The sequence below is a fragment of the Rutilus rutilus genome (assembly GCF_951802725.1).
Source record: "Rutilus rutilus genome assembly, chromosome: 25".
In the NCBI taxonomy this organism is placed as follows: Eukaryota; Metazoa; Chordata; class Actinopteri; order Cypriniformes; family Leuciscidae; genus Rutilus; species Rutilus rutilus.
The window spans coordinates 21588457-21605930 of NC_140229.1; the positions used below are offsets into that span (position 1 = coordinate 21588457).

General features: G+C 39.3%; 2 protein-coding genes across 2 annotated transcripts; one reads left to right on the top strand and one right to left on the bottom strand.

Moving 5' to 3' along the window:
• Positions 1-42: 42 nt before the first annotated feature.
• On the bottom strand, positions 43-12459 carry morn5 (MORN repeat containing 5). The gene is made up of 5 exons (XM_084400540.1): positions 12202-12459; positions 11529-11676; positions 10849-10960; positions 10609-10740; positions 43-384 (listed from the first exon to the last, which is right to left on the bottom strand). Exons 1-5 carry the CDS (start codon positions 12246-12248, stop codon positions 287-289), a joined length of 537 nt encoding a protein of 178 aa, XP_084256666.1. The 5' UTR covers positions 12249-12459; the 3' UTR covers positions 43-286.
• A 50-nt stretch (positions 12460-12509) lies between these two features.
• On the top strand, positions 12510-16026 carry ndufa8 (NADH:ubiquinone oxidoreductase subunit A8). Its single transcript, XM_084400541.1, has 4 exons — positions 12510-12677; positions 13216-13379; positions 15454-15619; positions 15730-16026. Exons 1-4 carry the CDS (start codon positions 12627-12629, stop codon positions 15865-15867), a joined length of 519 nt encoding a protein of 172 aa, XP_084256667.1. The 5' UTR covers positions 12510-12626; the 3' UTR covers positions 15868-16026.
• Positions 16027-17474: the final 1448 nt, after the last annotated feature.

Genomic DNA, 17474 nt, shown 5'->3' on the forward strand with positions numbered 1-17474 from the left:
AACTGTTGATTTGTTAATATACAGTAGATATGCTCATCGCTTAATGCAAACTCATGTTTTATTTTTCCATTAAGCATTCATTAATCCAGAATACATAAAGTATGATTTCTGTGGGTTGCAATTTAACAGTTGTTAGTATAGTGATAATCATTTTAAAATATTTTACTTTTTTTTAACTCAGTTTAAATTTTGGAAAGGATAACAGGATTGAAGAAATAAACAAATGAATGTAACAAAGCTGCATTAATGTTCAGATGACATCCATATGAACTGTGTGTGAGTATTCTCACTTCTCCTCTAGTGTGCTGCTTCTTGGATAGTGGCCAATGAACTCATCCCAGCTCTTCCTGCATGTCCGCACAATCCACTGGTGTTCTTGGTCATCTACAAGGGCAGAAAATTCATATTTCACTCATTCTGATAAGAAAAAAAAGAAAGCTTTCTAGATGTATAATAAAAGCATGAAGTCTGCATGTGCATAGGCTACTTGTAAATGAAATAGCCTATGTGGTATTTTTTTCTTTCTGATTGTTTGGTCAAAAATCGAGCTCCAAAAGGCATGTGTCAAACTCATTCATATGCGGTTAAAGGCAATTTACATTTTTTACGTGCAGGATTAAGACAACAATTATGAAAATTCGCTCTCAACAGCCTACTTCACGCGACAATCAATCACTCCCTTTTTTTTCCCATTCCCTTCCCAGAGATGATTCCACAACCAAAAAACAGTGAATAATATACTGCTTTTTTAAATGGTTAAAACTGAAAGGAGTTGTTAATTGCGGAGCGCGAGGTAGTTCTGCTGCTGGTGCTGAATGTGAGCGCGCAGCTGCACGCACTTGAGCGCTCACCCCCATGAACGTGGCGAACTGGGCCCATTGTTGAGAACAGGTCTTAAGCTCTCCTCTGATTGTCGATAATTGCACGCGATGGTCCTAAACGGCCTCTCCACGCGCCTCCCGCCACTTCTACCTGGTTCCCGCGCGCAGCAATTGAGACTTTTCCAGCACGCGACCGGCCCATTCTGCGACAGCTGCATGCTAACGTCTCACTTTATTCACTCGCTCCCACCTCACGCTCTCCACATGGAGGTCACACTCGAGAGGAACATTTCATCACTATTTTAAACCAATTAATACCTCCGTGGGCGCTTCAACCAATGGCTGATGGACAGGGTCGGTCTACAATTACATTTCCGTAAATGCTCCGAGTTCTCGCGGTTATATTTGCACGAAATTAGCACCTCAGGACTTATTGTTTGCCTGGCATTCATACACTTGCTAAATTCATAGGCTAATACAATCCCATTTCAGAGCAGACGTGTCACTCACATCAAATCTACTGCAAATAAATTCTCCTCCGTATCAGTTGTCTAGGGCTTAAAGGGCTTGAAAATAGTAACTCTTGACATGAGATTTACATGACAATAGTGATTTAAATTGAACTGCGTAACAGGTAGCCTAAGTCCATAGCGTAGACATCAAGCTTACAAAAGCAAAGTGATTATAATATAGGCTACCGGACCTTACATCAGTGTGAATAGTTGGAAACAAGCATAACGAAATGTATTTAGGCCTAAATATTGTTCCTGATGGAAAATTTGTTATCTTTAAACAAGCCACAAGTCGCTCTCTTGCATAAAAAAAAACAGTAAGTCCTTATTGTCCATTTGTTTAGGTTCATTGGTCATGAAAAAATACCAGGTAATTTAAAAATTGTTTTTCTTTTTCATGTAGGCTTTTGTTCTATAAAATATTTTTGAGTGCAATCTCTATAAAATGATTAAAAAAGTAAAAAATTCCAGTAACCACAAATGACTGGAATAGTCATTCATTCATAGGTCATTCACAATTGCACATTCATTGTGGGAACACTGTTTAAAGAACTGTCTGAGCCCTCATACTTCCTAAAACTTTGCTGAAATTCATCTCCTTGAATTTCCGTAACCCATATAACCATCTATTTGTTTTCATTACTAATGTTTAGTTTCTTTTTCTTGGCTTTTTTAATTCTGATTTTCCCCCTTATCAATTTATTCCCCTTTTGCCCTTGTCTTTCTTGTTTATGTGGTAGTATAATTTATTTTTTATTATAAATGGGAAAGTACAATCATGTGGCTTTTTTTACTTTCCCAACATTTGCTTTTTTTCTTACATTTATTTTAGCTACATGCCTGTATTTTGTGCAAAACACAAAATGACAGTTTCCTCCTCACTTTATTCAAACCTCCTTTCCACATGTTCACGTTGAGCCCTCATTCAGGTGGTCTAAATGAATATGACACGCATTCCACGATCAAAGCCCAGGAGTCAGAAAGGAAGCAGTAATGGTACCTTGTTAGGAGGTGTTTATCTTAATCCCTAAAATATAATCAAAAGGAAAAGTGTTTCCTTCCAAACAGAGCCGCACTTTTCATTAATGGATTTAGGATCTCTGATTATCGCCTGAGATTATTCCAAGGCTCGTGGAGCTGTGTATTCCCACCAGGTGGATGATCATCTCCTGACAAGGTTTGGTGTTCCCTAAAAAAAAGTGACTATGGGCTCAGGCCGTGGCTGCTTTCATTGGCGGTGGGATTTTTAAATGTGAACCTCAAGCAATTATCACAGAAGCAGGAAACCACTGCAACCGTATGGCAGTCAAGCTTCTGGCTCAAGTGAAGTTTTGTCTTACCCGGGAACAGACGCTAAAGTAAGACAAAAGACAGTATTGTTTAAAGAGCATTATCACACTCAAATCCCCAAATATTTAAAAGGATAGAGCAACATACTTGCTAAGCCAAGAATTACTATTATTGTTTCTATTTTACTGTTGTTTGTTCTAAATCTGTTCAGAACTTAACTTGTCCTGCTTCATGATAAGAAGAATCCACCCCCAAATTTCTATAAAATTCTTGTCTCTAGATATGACTCAGATCTGTTGTTCAGTGCAAGTCTATCGGAGTTTTTAGCTGTTTATTGTCTGCAAGGCAATTTTTGTGGGGATGTGAGGGATATGATAACAAATAAAAAAATTGCCTGGCAGACAATAAGCAGCTAAAAACTCCCATAGACTTGCACTGAACAAGGCATCTGAGTCATATCTAGAGACAAGAATATTATTGAAATTGATTGAACATTGATGATACCAAAAATATCATCCTTATAGCAACCCCCTGGCAACCAGCCAGGGTGTAGTTCTGCATTGGCAATCACAACTCAGAAAACTACAAGTCACTTTTAGTACTAGGCAAGGTTTATTTTCATAGTACTAAAAGAAACTTGTAGTTTTCTACAAGAGTGGTGATACTTGGTAAAATATGGTCTATATATTAGTATGTCTTGACAGGTCAATCAAATGTAATTACTGTAAATGGAGTGTATCAACCCCCTTGCTCATTTACACACAGTGTTATTAAAGCTGGTTGTAAACAGGATTTCCAGTCCCAACGTAAACCAAACGCCTGCCTTCTGCTGCCTGCTTGGCTTCAGGTTTACTGCAACCTAGAAACCCTATAGTCCCTAAAGCCTTTAATCCTGCTACCTCTGCTATGCAATGCTTATTACAAGCGTTCTGTGTAATGACAGGGGCTTTAGTGACGCCCCCGCTCATGTTTCAAAGCCTTTACAGTCAGGAAGGAAACAGAGGAACCATCCCATGTTCTTACATTCTTTCAGGCAAACCTTATCCTCCAAGAATCTTATAGATGAGGCAAGTAGGTGTTTATGGAATTATTTGAGTATTGTAATTAAAACTATTTTTACATTTTCCGAAGCAAACATGAGTTGTGCTTGCCTGTGCAAAAGATGCCACCGTGATTCAAGGCTGTTCTGGGTGGTTACTGTCTGGTTCAAGTCAAAAGAGCCCACTTCCCAAGTCTCTGTGCTATTCTGATCCCTATGGTTCAGGTCCCATCTTTATGCAGATGAAAACTGTAAAGGCCTGTTCACACCAAGGACGATAACTATAAAGATATAGTTCTAAAAAGAATTCTCAATATTAAAGAATAGCAGAGTTCACACCACAGCTATAATGATAACGGCACAGAGAAACCATATCGTTGGAATCACTTTCAGAACGATTTTATCCAGCTGATGACTGATAAAAACATAGACAGCCAATCAGAATGCATCCTGCTGTAACGAGCTCGAGCATTTAAAGTGACAGAATTTTATCGTCCGCTGGTGTGGACTCTAATATAGTTATCTTTATAGTTATCATTCTTGGTGTGAACGGGCCTTGAATCAGATAACTTTAGGTTGGAATACTCTACACAACTTTAAAAACAACAACTAATTTTAAAACACAAGGCATCATACACTTGCCAACTTTGTAAATAATTATAGAGAAAAACTGGACATCATACACTAAACGACTGAGGATCACACACTACCAGACTTTCAAGTCATTCCAAACACTAAAAAATCATGCAGAAACATGTGCCACGCAGACAGGAGATGCATGACTATAAAAATAAACATGGATGACCAATAGTGACACTTTGTTCTGAGTTGGGGAAAAAACTAGGCCTAGCCAAGCGCATTTGGATGCAGCCTTAGGTTGGTAGACACGGTAAGTATGGTCTGGACAGATTTGCGGTGTAAGTCGAGGCAGTTGGAAGTCAGTGTAAAAAGTGCATTATGTATTATGATGTATGTTCTGAAATTGGCTTAAAATTTCAAATATGTTTGATATCCTCAGACTGGAGGGAAGCATAGTCTGAAGCAAAAAAAATTGGAGTGTGTTCCCATCATACACTACGCAATTTTCTGTAAATGCTCTGGCAGCCCAAAATCTTCAGACTGGCTCTAGCTTTTGGAAACTGGCATTGACTCGCCCTGACTGCAAATCAGGGCAAAAACATGGGCAAAAGTCAAGAAGTATATTCCAGATTTAGAAAAGTAATAGCACATCTCTACTCAACAAGCTGCAAGATTTGAGGTATAATTCGAAGTGGTGAAACGAAAATGTTGAACACTTGGGGTTAGAGGTTTAAAGTAAAAGAGCAAATAGCACTAACTTTAAGTTACTGTTGTTTTTTTTGAAAAGACAAGCATATGGCTAAAACTTTGCTTGGAGTATACAGTTACCATGCTTTGGTGTGCTTGGATTGAAGACAAAGAGGAGAAGCTGATCAACTTGGGCAGAATAGGACATATGGAGGGGATTCAGTTTGCCTTGTGCCCATCTCAAGGGGCAGTCCTACATGACGCCAACGCCATACGCCAACAACCGCGGCTTGCAATAACCCACCCTCCCTGACTTCAAATGACCAATGTTGAGATTCTTCAGGGCTTCCTCCCATCTGCTTTTCTCGTGCTCTCCAACCAGCTTCAGAGTTGGCCTGCAGCCTGGGCATTTCCGCAGGCCTTCCTGTCCAGCCTGGGCTGCTCCTGTCTGGGATTGCCACCCGCTATCATGCCTGCCTCCTGGATCCTACTGTTACTCTGCCCCACAGCTGTAGTTGGACTTGTCCCTCTTTCCTCTCCTCCCAAAAACATCCTCCCGCAGGGAATGTGGTTCCTCTTCGTTTGCCTTTTCAGCATCTGCGCACTCTGTGATCCTCCATCCTGGAGGGAAGCTACTGGCAATAAATTCTGTCTTCACACCCATTCTGACAAATGAACAGTCACCTCCAGGTGATAAAAATAAATCTATAGGATGCACAATATTCCATATTATAAAACGATCTAACGGAAGAGATGGCGTTGATTCAAAGCGTAACTCTCGTCAAAATGTAACCTAGGGTCTTTTTGTTAATCTACCCGAGGCAAACTTTTGTTTAAAAGCATAATTAGAATGGAAACGCCACTTTTAAGTTTGACTGTATTTTCGTTTTCGGTCAAATTGCCTTTTGAATGGGAGTGCTTGGGGCACTACTATGATAGCATCAAAATCGCTATTTTTAAAACACTAAGAAGGCTCGACACAACATGAAACTTTGCTCGAAGTATCACCAGGGGCTCTACACATGAACTCGAGCATTGAGAAAATTGTTTGTGTTGTTTGTGTAGAGTTTACTAAAAAGAAAGATTTTGATTTACTCACTGTAGTCTGCCGGCATTTTGTCAGTCAAAAATAGTCGATCTCCGAATGCAACGTAACAGGGAGGAGAGTAAAGATGGAAAGCTCCTAAAGCTCAGTTCCATCTAAATTCACGGATAATTTATTGTTTTGTCATTAGTGAAAATCAAAATTGACCTTGTATTTGAAAAAGGATCCTCATATAAGAAACAATACTAAAATTCAGAGTCAGTTCATTCGCATTCGGAGATCGACTGTTTTTGACTGACAAAATGCGGACGGAAACAACAACAGCTACAGTGAGACCAAATCTTTCTTTTTAGTAAACTCTGTGTACACAAACAATGTTCTCAGTGCTCGAGTTCATGTGTAGAGCCTAGTGTTTTAAAAATAGTGATTTTGATGCTATCATAGTCGTGTCCCTAGCACTCCCATTCAAAAGGCAATTTGACCGAAAATGAAAATACGGTCAAACTTAAAAGTGGCGTTTCCATTCTAATTATGCTTTTAAACGAAAGTTTGCGTCGGGTAGATTAACAAAAAGACCCTAGGTTGCATTTTGGCGAGAGTTACGCTTTAAAGGCCAGATTTACATTTGAGTGGGAAGAATCTCTCCATCACTCCTACATGATACTTAGATAGGGTATATATACAATATACACACATGTATAAAGCTGCTGGTCTAGGATCAGTTTTCTCTGTAATAATAGCATATTGGTGAAAAAGATTTGGTGTTTGTGCTCTTGAGAGCGTCAAAGGTTTCTGTTTACAACGTGTTTTGCAGCCTTGAGCAATATAGCCAATCACAAACATATCTGTTGATTTCTTGAACGTAATTGGCCAATCAGATGCTCGCAAATCCTCTCCTTATAAGTTAACTCATAACAAACAAAGTGTAGACATTATGGGCCAGATTTACTAACAGCTTGCGCCAGCACAAACTTTCTTTTGGCGTTAAAAAACTACTGTCATATTTAATAAAGACACGCAGTGAAAAAATAGCGCTGAAAAGGCATGGACAGGGTTATTTTTGTGGCTGACCTTATTGCATTTGTAGGAGTTTCCCTTTCAGACACAACATTTTATGGGAGGAGAGTATTTAAATGAATCATGCAAGGTGATTTACTAAAGTTTGCGGTCGTCAATTTACTGGTGTTTGCGCCATTATTTAAAGCCCAAAAAAGCATGTCTTAAACCAGACGCTAACAGGTAGATTTTCAACATTTCAAGACCACCCACTAATATCGCAATTTTTTTTAAAGAGCACTACACCAAAAAGCCTATTTGTCCCATTTTAGCTGATGTCCCACTTTTGCTGACTTCACCCTATAATCCATTCAGAATTTGAATTAAACTTTTGTTTTGCTGCATTAGGTAAGGCAATGGTTATTTATTATTCAAATATGTTGCCATGCCAAATCATGCATACAGTATGCTTGCTTTTCCGTTCAAATTATAGTGGTTTGCGAACATAGCCGCTTTAATAACAAATCATTTATCTGGAGCGTTTATACTGGGATGAGTAGGTTGTTGCTAGGCAACACGTAACTTCAAACTATTTCATGACATTCTATTTAAATGTGTTTTTAAGGAGGAAGCGCATCTAGCCTTACCCTGGAGTTGGTTCACCCTCCACCTATGGATAGAATCTTACCTATGGAAACTATCCCTTTAAAGATTGAGCCAAAGTTGCTAGGTCGAGTAGTCACAACTGGTAACTATGACTTACATGATATATCCACTTTATTGTAAGTGGCTTTGGTCAGAAAGCTTCTACTTAGAACATGAATGTAAATGCAAATGAAGTCTGTGATTTGGACTCATGTAGAAGCGGGTGGGCTTTGGCTCTGGGAGTCATAACTAGGATATGGTTTAATGTGACAGGTCTGCGCTCTTGTGTAAGTCTCGGTCTCTGATGTTTGCTCTCACTTTCCAGCCGCATGTGGTAAGGATGTAATCCCAGAGGCCTGGAAATTATCTGATCTGAAGACTGAACATATACCACACTGGCGCAGAAGTGACAGTGTGTTTTCAAAGCCTGAATAGAGGCATGGAGTGACTGACACATTGAAATGTGTATTAATATCTAGGAACACAAATAACTGTCCAATATAAACACATAAATATATAAATAAAGTTCTAAAAATTGTCCACACCACAACTTATAATGGTAATCATTGGAATCACTTTCAGAATTTTCTTTTCCAGCTGTTGAATTATAAAAACATAGACAGCCAATCAGAATCCATCCTGCTATAAAGAACTCAAGCATTTAAAGCGGCAGATGACCAAACTCAAGTGAGCGCTTAGAATAAACAGAATGATATGATCCGGTGTGGACGCTAATATAGATATCATTATAGTTATCTTTGTAGTTAACATTCTTGGTGTGAATGGGCCTTAACACTTTGAATGATGGGTGTTACAATTCCAACAGAAAGTGTTTTTTGGGGAGTTCTGTAGCTGAAAAATCTGCGTGGGCTGATGCCGACACATAAGGGAGAAAGAAAAATTTGCTAAAGACTCATTTTGTTTGCGTCACCATGTTGCTACTATTCTTTTACCACACACGGATTCTGTTTCCTAACAATATCAATAAACAGCTTCCAATTAACTATGCGAAAAGAAAATCTATGCGTGTTTCTCCATAAGTAACTCTTCTGACATCTGTTTAGGATGTGTCTGTCTTCCTATGTTATAGTAACTGTAGATGTATGAAATAGACATGCAAGCTCACAATCAGACTGTGACGAAAGGTGGGGATGCAGATCGTGTTGCATGTATTTGCTCAAGACAGTGTTTACCAAATTATGCAACTCACAATACTGGAAAACACAGCTGCCAAATAATTCCCAAGCAACGTTCTAAATACAGATACCTGGATATGAACTAGGAAACAAATAGTGTAACAGCCAAAGATGTAAGTCTAACACATGTGTAGACCAGTAATTAAAAAACTACAAGAACACGTCCTATGCAAACAGATGTTGTTCTAGTCTTATTTCTTCAATAAAAATAACTGAATATGGAAAAATGGTATATTGTTACGTACTGCAGACGAACCCAAGTAAAACTAGCAAATGTAACCATGACATGCTAATTTGCACATTAACAAACATGACTGGTTCGGTTTTATGTGCACATTACAAAAGAAATTGCACAAGCAAATATACCATCTAAGGTTACATTTATCGAATGTAATTCCACCATTTGGTACTGATGGTAATAATCATATTTTCACAATAAATAAAGAATAATGTATCATGCACCTGCAAAAATAAATGACAAAATTTACACTGTGGTATATTTTTTTTTATGTTTTTGAAAGAAGTCTCACCAACTCACCAACACTGCATTTATTTAAAGTCCCCCTGTAGTCAATAATTGTATCCCTTAAAACTCATCTTTGATCACCAAAATGATCATGCAAATTAGCCCCGCCTCCACTCACTTACACCATAGATCCACTCGTTGTTGATCACATGTTGGTTACAAGGTAGTTTGTGACAACACCAGCGATTTCAAACTGTGTTTTTGAGACTGTCTTTGGTTCACTGCAGTTTTAAGCAGAAAATACTCAGCAATGGTGTCGACTTATGAATTTGCACATGGTTTGTCTTAACACCACATGGACATATTAACAACATTAAAAGCTGGATTTTCACCATTTTCAATATTAGTAAAAACTAATATTGAGGAGATATTATTACAATTTAAAATAACTGTTTTCTATTTCTATTAATATATTTTAAAATGTTATTTATTATTGTGATGTCAAAGCTGATGCTTTTGATTGATTGATTGATTGATTAACATTTCTTATTATTATCAATGTTGAAAACAGTTTAATATATTTTTTGCTTAATATTTTTTCAGAATTCTTTGAGGAATAGAAAGATAAAAAAAAACACATTTATTTGAAAAGGAAATCTTTTGTTGAAGCATTATAAATAAGTGGAAACCTTTTTCTGTGTAGAGCTAAAAAAAAAAAAAAAAAATACTGGCCTCTTTAAATAGCTTCACTGTTAAACACTTTCACTAAAAAAAAAAAAAAAAAGGATAGACTGTATTAAATTATAAGTAGCCTAGCGTGTAGCTTCCCTAACACATACACAAACATCAATAAAATAATTCAGGTAACACAGGGATTATTAATTTCACAACCTTGTCTAATCAATGACACAGCTTGGGGGATTCTGGCCTCCTATCTATAAGGCTGACATAATGAATTCACCTCAAATCAGAGATCCCACGTAAGGCACTGGAAAATGTGTTTTACATTTTCCTTGAAAACAATTCAAATGACTACAGAACTGAGGCATGTCTGGCTAAGAGAAAAGACCTACAGATGAGTTATCTTACAATCTCCCCGCTCAATCTTCAGCCCTACACTATCTACATGCATTTAGCTAATCCATTTATGCCACTCGAATGCTTGTGGTCTTATGTGTTCCAGGTGGAAGGACCAAAAGCAAATGTTTACTACTTCAGATCATGGACCGAGAACTATATTGAGATTTTGTGGATTTCATGGAACACGGTGTAGGAAATTGTGAATGACACACACACTCGCAGACTAAAACTTGCAATGGCACTTTCTCATACCTGCGTTCCTGAGAAAATTGCCATCATAGTCTTTGACGACCCTGGTGTTTGGATCATAAAAGCCATCGCCGCTGTCATAGCAACCATCAGGGATGAGCCGCGGGGGGTCCCGATCAGTTAACTGGGATTCTCCTATTCAAAGACATGGTGAGACTTGATTTCTTTCTTATATTTTTAGAGAATCATGCTGCTTGTCTATAAATGATCCCACACAATAATTCCAGTAATGTCAAACCATACCTGCTGGTTTGAGCCCATTACACCTCTCAGAGTAGAACCGCCTGTCTGTGCCATCACAGTAATCCCAGTCAGTCTCTTTATACTCCAGGCCATCAGAAAATGTGTATTTTCCCTATATATGTAACAAAAACATTTAGTCCACAAAAAAGTATTTGGACACTCAAGAAATACTTCAAAATGCCCTTGCATTAAATACAAAATATCCAAGCAAGAGTCATCTGTTTTCAGATGCACTCAATAGATAACCAAAGAAGTATTTTAGTAATTTAAATTTCTTCGCGCGAAGATGAACAGCAGCATCCCGAGGATGGACGAACAAGAGAGAGATGGCATTGGGGACTATGTATGTAATGTATTATGTATGTAATATGGAGATTATGTATTTATTTATGTTAATATCTGCACAATTAATGTGTATTTAGCTTGCTGGGAGAGTGGGATCAATCTCGCTATTGCTAGCCTCTCCGAAAATTACCTACCCTACCTTTAACAACCAGAATGTATCACAACACTCTTCATCTACATTCTAATCAGTATAACTATTATTTTATCATTGTAAAGTGTGCTTGTTCTATCTTTCTTTTAAACATTTGGCACTTGCTGTATCTGATATTTTGTTAAATATAAAATATGTGGCTGTTGACATACTTATATTATTAACATTAAGAGCAGAGAAAGACCTGTTTGGATATTCCTTTCTCCCAAGTTCCCTCATATTTGCTTCCATTGGGGAAATGCAGCTCTCCTTTTCCATGGAACATGCCGTCTTTCATCTCTCCGACATATCTAGTGTGAGTGGGGATTGTGTATTCGCCCTTCCCCTCCATCCTTTTAATAAAGACAACACGATGAGAGGAAATGAGATGGTTTGCCTCACTTATTACCTATCAAAATTATTGTATCATTATTCTCAAGAGTACTGCTAAATTGGCACGAGCATATTGCAAAAAGGGAAATCATTACATTATTATTTTTTCTACTAGGAAAATATTGAGTCATTAAATATCCCTTGCCTTCTCAGTCATGAAAAAGATTTAAAATATTCAGGAAACCCCATACATTTTATTAAATCATATGGAATAGTTTCACTTTATATTGTTTTGTACATTTAAAATATTTTAATATACCAGGTGCCTGAAAAAACCTGGTCTACCAGTTATTTATTTATTAATTATTTTATGAACGTGATATAATGTCTTTGTGACTTCAAGACTTTCTTCATGAACATATAATCAGAAACTGGACACATCATATGCATAGAATATGACATAATATGTATATGGCTTTCACATAGCCTTAAATTAGATTCAGTTTTGTAGTTCATATAAATGTCGTCAAATTCAGTTGATTTACCTGCCATTTTTGTAATCTCCATCATAACTGCTACCCATGAACTCCATGTTGATTCTGTTTCCATGGAAACACAACCGAGGTTCTACTTGTAATGGTAAAAACACTCCTCTGGGACATATGTAACTGTCCTGTATAAATAAACTGATAGAATAAACGATACTGAATCATCTCAGAATAAGAAAAAGGTTTTGAAATCTGCAGAAAAGTAGTGGCATAACTTTGCGTTGCGAAAGGAGCCAAGATGGCGCTGCCGCGTCCCAGTTTCCACACGCATGACGCTATCTAAATGCGCCTGTAATTTTTCGCGCATGCGCACCTGCGCCGTCAACTGACCTTCTTCGTGCGGCCTCGTCTATCTGCAGACGAGGACATTGGTGGACTGTCAAACTCATTTTGATTAGTTTTGGTGCCGTATAATTCGCACCATGCCCGGTGTGGTTGAGATCCCGACGTTGCAGGAACTGAACGTCGAAGAGGTACGTCTGAAATAATGAAAAACAAGCAGGTGTTAGCCTGAAGCTGCAGGAGTCGCACTGCTAACGTTAACCTGTTAAGTTCATTTAAATTAGCATAGTAGTGTATGCCTGTTAGTGAAGATAAAAAAGAAAGCAGGAATTCGAAACTTGATAACTGATTTTTTGACTACATATTGGCTTTGTTTTTAGCAGTGTTAGTGTAGTAAAGTGTCAGTGGTTTCATATTTCCATGTATTATTAAGGGTAACACTATAATGGGTTACAAACCTTTTTCTTAGTAGGCTTATTATAGACACAAGACACGCATAGATTATTATGTGCTTTGTAATTATGTGCCTATTGTTTTGGATCTTATTAATATCCAATTCAATAACAAGACTGGCTACCTGACATTTTGTCTCAATATCCAGGATATTTTTTAATGTCATACATATATACATATTTTTTGCTGGGGAAAATAATGTATTCACTTAAAGTCAAATAGGTAATTTTCTCCTGCATCATGTGTGTTCTCAGGACTTTGCTGTTTTCTTTGCAGGTCAATGTATCATCAGCTGTACTGAAGGCTGCTGCTCATCACTATGGCTCTCAATGTGACAAGGCCAACAAAGAGTTCATGCTGTGTCGCTGGGAGGAGAAGGACCCCAGAAAGTGTCTGAAAGAAGGGAAGAAAGTCAATGAGTGTGCAGTCAACTTCTTCAGGTACTCGACACTTTCACTTGTTTGTCTTGATTTGGCTTTGAATATTTTTGATGGATTTTAATATTATGAGCTGTACATTGTAATTGTGAAGCAATTTACACCATCACCATGTTTTTTTTTTTTGTTGTTGTTGTTTTTTACAATTTTGCAATTCCTTCTGATAAGATTTCTCAGTATTTACTAGAGCAAAACTCTACTTCGACTTCTACTCGACTTCGGTACCAAGAAATTAGAAAAATGTGACGATACCAGCATTTCTCTCTAGCATTTTCAGCGCTGTTGAACAGATTCTTAAACACCTCTGATTTGTTACTCAACATATATGTCTCTGATTGGCCATTGTGTTGACACGCTTCATGTCTGTGATTGGCTACAATGATCAACACGTTGTCTTTGACTCTGTTTATCGAGCGCTTACACAGATACACACAGGAGCGTTTGAAAGCGGCGTCTATCAGTGGATATATTAGGGATATGATGATAGACCTGCTTTTAAATGCTCCCTTTTGTATCTGTGTAAGCGTTCTGTGAAGAGCGTCAAATATGTCATTGTTGATCATTGTAGCCAATCAGAGACATATATGTTGAGCGCGCCAACACAATGGCCAATCAGAGACATAGGCTGTATGTTTAGCGTGAACACAATGGCCAATCAGAGGTCATTAAGAATCTGTTCAACAGCGTTCACAATGCTAGAGGGAAATGCTTGTATGGTCACATTTTTAAATTTTAGTACCGAAGTTGGTACTTTTTGACTCTAGTATTTTTTTATCATTCTGATTTATTGGTGTGACCCATTCGCTAATCCATTACACCTCATCATTCTTACACTAGATCAAAGCGGCCGCTTCAAAGAAATTGACGGGCCAATGCCTCAGTATGTAGCCGAAATAAGAAATGAGGTCCTTGTCCTTCGCTGGTGGGTAAGTTAAGCACTTTGGCGATACCCAGTGCCTTCAGCTGGATGACGGCTCTGGTTATGGGCAGCCCCTCTTTTCTTTTTTCGGCTACTTACTGACAACACTAGTCTGTCAATTTCTTCAAAGCGGCCGCTTTTAGGACAGCAGTTAGACAGTCTTTTTGGGCTCACCATCTTCTAACATTACACTCTGACACATCGTATCTCTTGGCTGCTTAATGAGAGCTGACATTTATCACCATTAGCTTAAAGTTTGCATCCCCTACCACTGTAAACTACCGGTAGTGTACAGTGGCGGGTTGTTTCAGTCCTGGGGGAAATACTCGTTTACTCGTATTTTGCGCGCCCTATTGTTGCGGGTGTATTATTGGCATGTAAAAGTCTAGACCCTGAATATAAGACGACCCCATATTTTCAGATATATTTCTGACAACACTTGGCACTTGGGCTTTGGACTTGTCAACAGTGATGGCGGATTCGGCGTTATGATTGATCAGATCGCCTGTCAATCAATCTCTCGGCAAAGGGTGAATTACTGTAGTCTTGGATTTTCAAATTGTAATGCAACTGCACATTGTCTGTCATGAATGGGCAAGTGTATGGATGGATTAACTTCTATAAATGAAAAAATATTATCATGGGACTGAGATTTATTCCCACGATTTCAACAAATTCCAGGTAAATGAATCAAAATAAATGTAAGCATAGGACATCTGTCTTTGCAGGATAGCAAATAGTAAAGTAGTTTGTAAAGTAGCTTGGTTTCTGTTCTGAGCATCGTTCATTCCTGAAATGTCATTGAACCAAAGCCCTGTCCATATTTTTCTTAAACTTAAAACGTTTACAAAAAAGGTTATTCAGGAGTCATTGGATATTTTACAAGCACAACCATAAAAAAGGTGCTGTCTGGAGAAGTTCCCTGGATGTCATGAAAATAAAAGGTATGTGTTTATGGTTTTCCAGGTGTTACTTGTGTGAAAGGGCGCACAAATAGAGAGAACTCACCTGCATTTTATTTTATTATGTCCTTCAGCATTTTTGGCTTTCAGCATGGACAGAAAATGAGTTGTTGTGTCGTAGCTGGTTAGGACATAGTGTAAACCCCACTATTTGCATGTAATTAGTTTTTAAAATCACATGTTGTTTGGTCTACAGGCAGATAAAGGGAAACTGTGCCGAGTCCTTCACAGAGTACTGGACCTGCCTGGATTACTCTAGCCTGGCTGAGCTGCGCCACTGCCGTAAGCAGCAGAAGGAGTTTGATAGCTGTGTGCTGGAGAAGCTGGGCTGGGAGAGGCCTGACCTAGGAGATCTGTCCAAAGTGGGTCAAAATATTCATTACTTTATTTTAAACCTGTATTAGAAGTGGTTTCCATGTCGTTTTGGTCTTTCTCCATATCCTGTACTTCACACCTTTGACCTCTCCTACAGGTGACCAAGGTGGCAACCTCTCGACCCGTGCCTGAAAACCCCTACCATTCAAGACCAAGACCTGAGCCCAACACTCCCATTGAGGCTGAGCTACAGCCATCCAAGCACGGCAGCCGCTTGTTCTTCTGGAACTGGTAAAAAGGGCCAATCGCTGTCCTATAAATATCATGATCTCAATGCTCCTGACCAGTGTGCCAGTGGTTGCGCTGTTATCCTAACCTATTGTGTAGAAATGTTAATAAATTTTGTGCACTCAAAACATGTTATCGAATTAAAAAAGATTTAATTTAAACTTGGCTTCAGGTTTCTTTTTGTGTACTTTATGTAGATTTGACTGTTAAGAATGTGCTGGAGTAAAATTCTGTCATTATTTACTCATCTTCATGTCGAAGACTTTCGTTCATCTTCAGAACACAAATTAAGACATTTTAATGAAATCTGAGATTTCTGTCCCTCCATTGACAGTCCACACAACTACCACTTTGTCGCTTCAAAAAGTTCATAAAGAGATCGGTTTTGTCAAAATTTTCGGAAGTCACGATCACTTTATATGATGAACCGATTTAATTTAGGCTTTTATTCAATATAAACATTCATCAACGCACACAAGGGCTGTCCGGACCCTCTACGACCAGAGCAGGAGCTTGGTACGCATTGCCGGCAGAAAGTCAGACTTGTTCCTGGTGCATGTTGGACTCCGGCAGGGCTGCCCTTTGTCACCGGTTCTGTTCATAATTTTTATGGACAGAATTTCTAGGTGCAGCCGGGGGCCGGAGGGTGTCCGGTTTGGGGACCACACGATTTCGTCTCTGCTTTTTAGGGATGATGTTGTCGTGTTGGCCTCATCAGACCAGGACCTTCAGTGTGCACTGGGACGGTTTGCAACCGAGTGTGAAGCGGCTTTGATGAGAATCAGCACCTCCAAGTCCGAGGCCATGGTTCTCCGTCGGAAAAGGGTGGCTTGCCCACTTCAGGTTGGTGGAGAGTTCCTGCCTCAAGTGGAGGAGTTCAAGTATCTTGGGGTCTTGTTCACGAGTGAGGGAAGGATGGAATGGGAGATCGACAGACGGATCGGTGCAGCTTCTGCAGTAATGCGGTCGATGTACCGGTCTGTCGTGGTGAAGAAGGAGCTGAGCTGCAAGGCGAAGCACTCGAAGGCGGCCGAAATGAGCTTTCTCCGCAGGGTGGTGGGGCGATCCCTTAGAGATAGGGTGAGGAGCTCGGTCACTCGGGAGGAGCTCAGAGTAGAGTAGGGGCCAGCTGAGGTGGCTCGGGCATCTGTTCCGGATGCCTCCTGGACGCCTTACCGGGGAGGTGTTCCGGGCGCGTCCCACCGGGAGGAGACCTAGGACACGCTGGGGGATTATGCCTCCCGGCTGGCCTGGGAACGCCTTGATATTCCCCCGGAAGAGCTGGAGGAAGTGTCTAGGGAGAGTCTGGGTGTCTCTGCTCAGATTGCTGCCCCCGTGACCGTAAAAGGAAGCTCAAGTATGCTTGCTTGACATGCGAGAACCAATGAGGTTCATTCTCGTGTTACGCAGCGCGTTTGAGCTTCAGCAAGAACCAATGAGGTTCATTCTCGTGTTACGCAGCACGTTTGAGCTTCAGCAAGAACCAATGAGGTTCATTCTCGTGTTACGCAGCGCGTTTGAGCTTCAGCAAGAACCAATGAGGTTCATTCTCGTGTTACGCAGCGCGTTTGAGCTTCAGCAAGAACCAATGAGGTTCATTCTCGTGTTACGCAG

Excerpts from the sequence above, each read along its gene's own strand:
- morn5 (XM_084400540.1), bottom strand. The coding sequence starts at position 12,248 with ATGGAGTTCATGGGTAGCAGTTATGATGGAGATTACAAAAATGGCAG. Across the intron at positions 11,677-12,201 it reads GGAGATTACAAAAATGGCAG|GATGGAGGGGAAGGGCGAAT; the intron begins GTAAATCAACTG and ends CTTTATTAAAAG. Across the intron at positions 10,961-11,528 it reads AGAAAGGAATATCCAAACAG|GGAAAATACACATTTTCTGA; the intron begins GTCTTTCTCTGC and ends TTACATATATAG.
- ndufa8 (XM_084400541.1), top strand. The coding sequence starts at position 12,627 with ATGCCCGGTGTGGTTGAGATCCCGACGTTGCAGGAACTGAACGTCGAA. Across the intron at positions 12,678-13,215 it reads AGGAACTGAACGTCGAAGAG|GTCAATGTATCATCAGCTGT; the intron begins GTACGTCTGAAA and ends TTTTCTTTGCAG. Across the intron at positions 13,380-15,453 it reads TGTGCAGTCAACTTCTTCAG|GCAGATAAAGGGAAACTGTG; the intron begins GTACTCGACACT and ends TTTGGTCTACAG.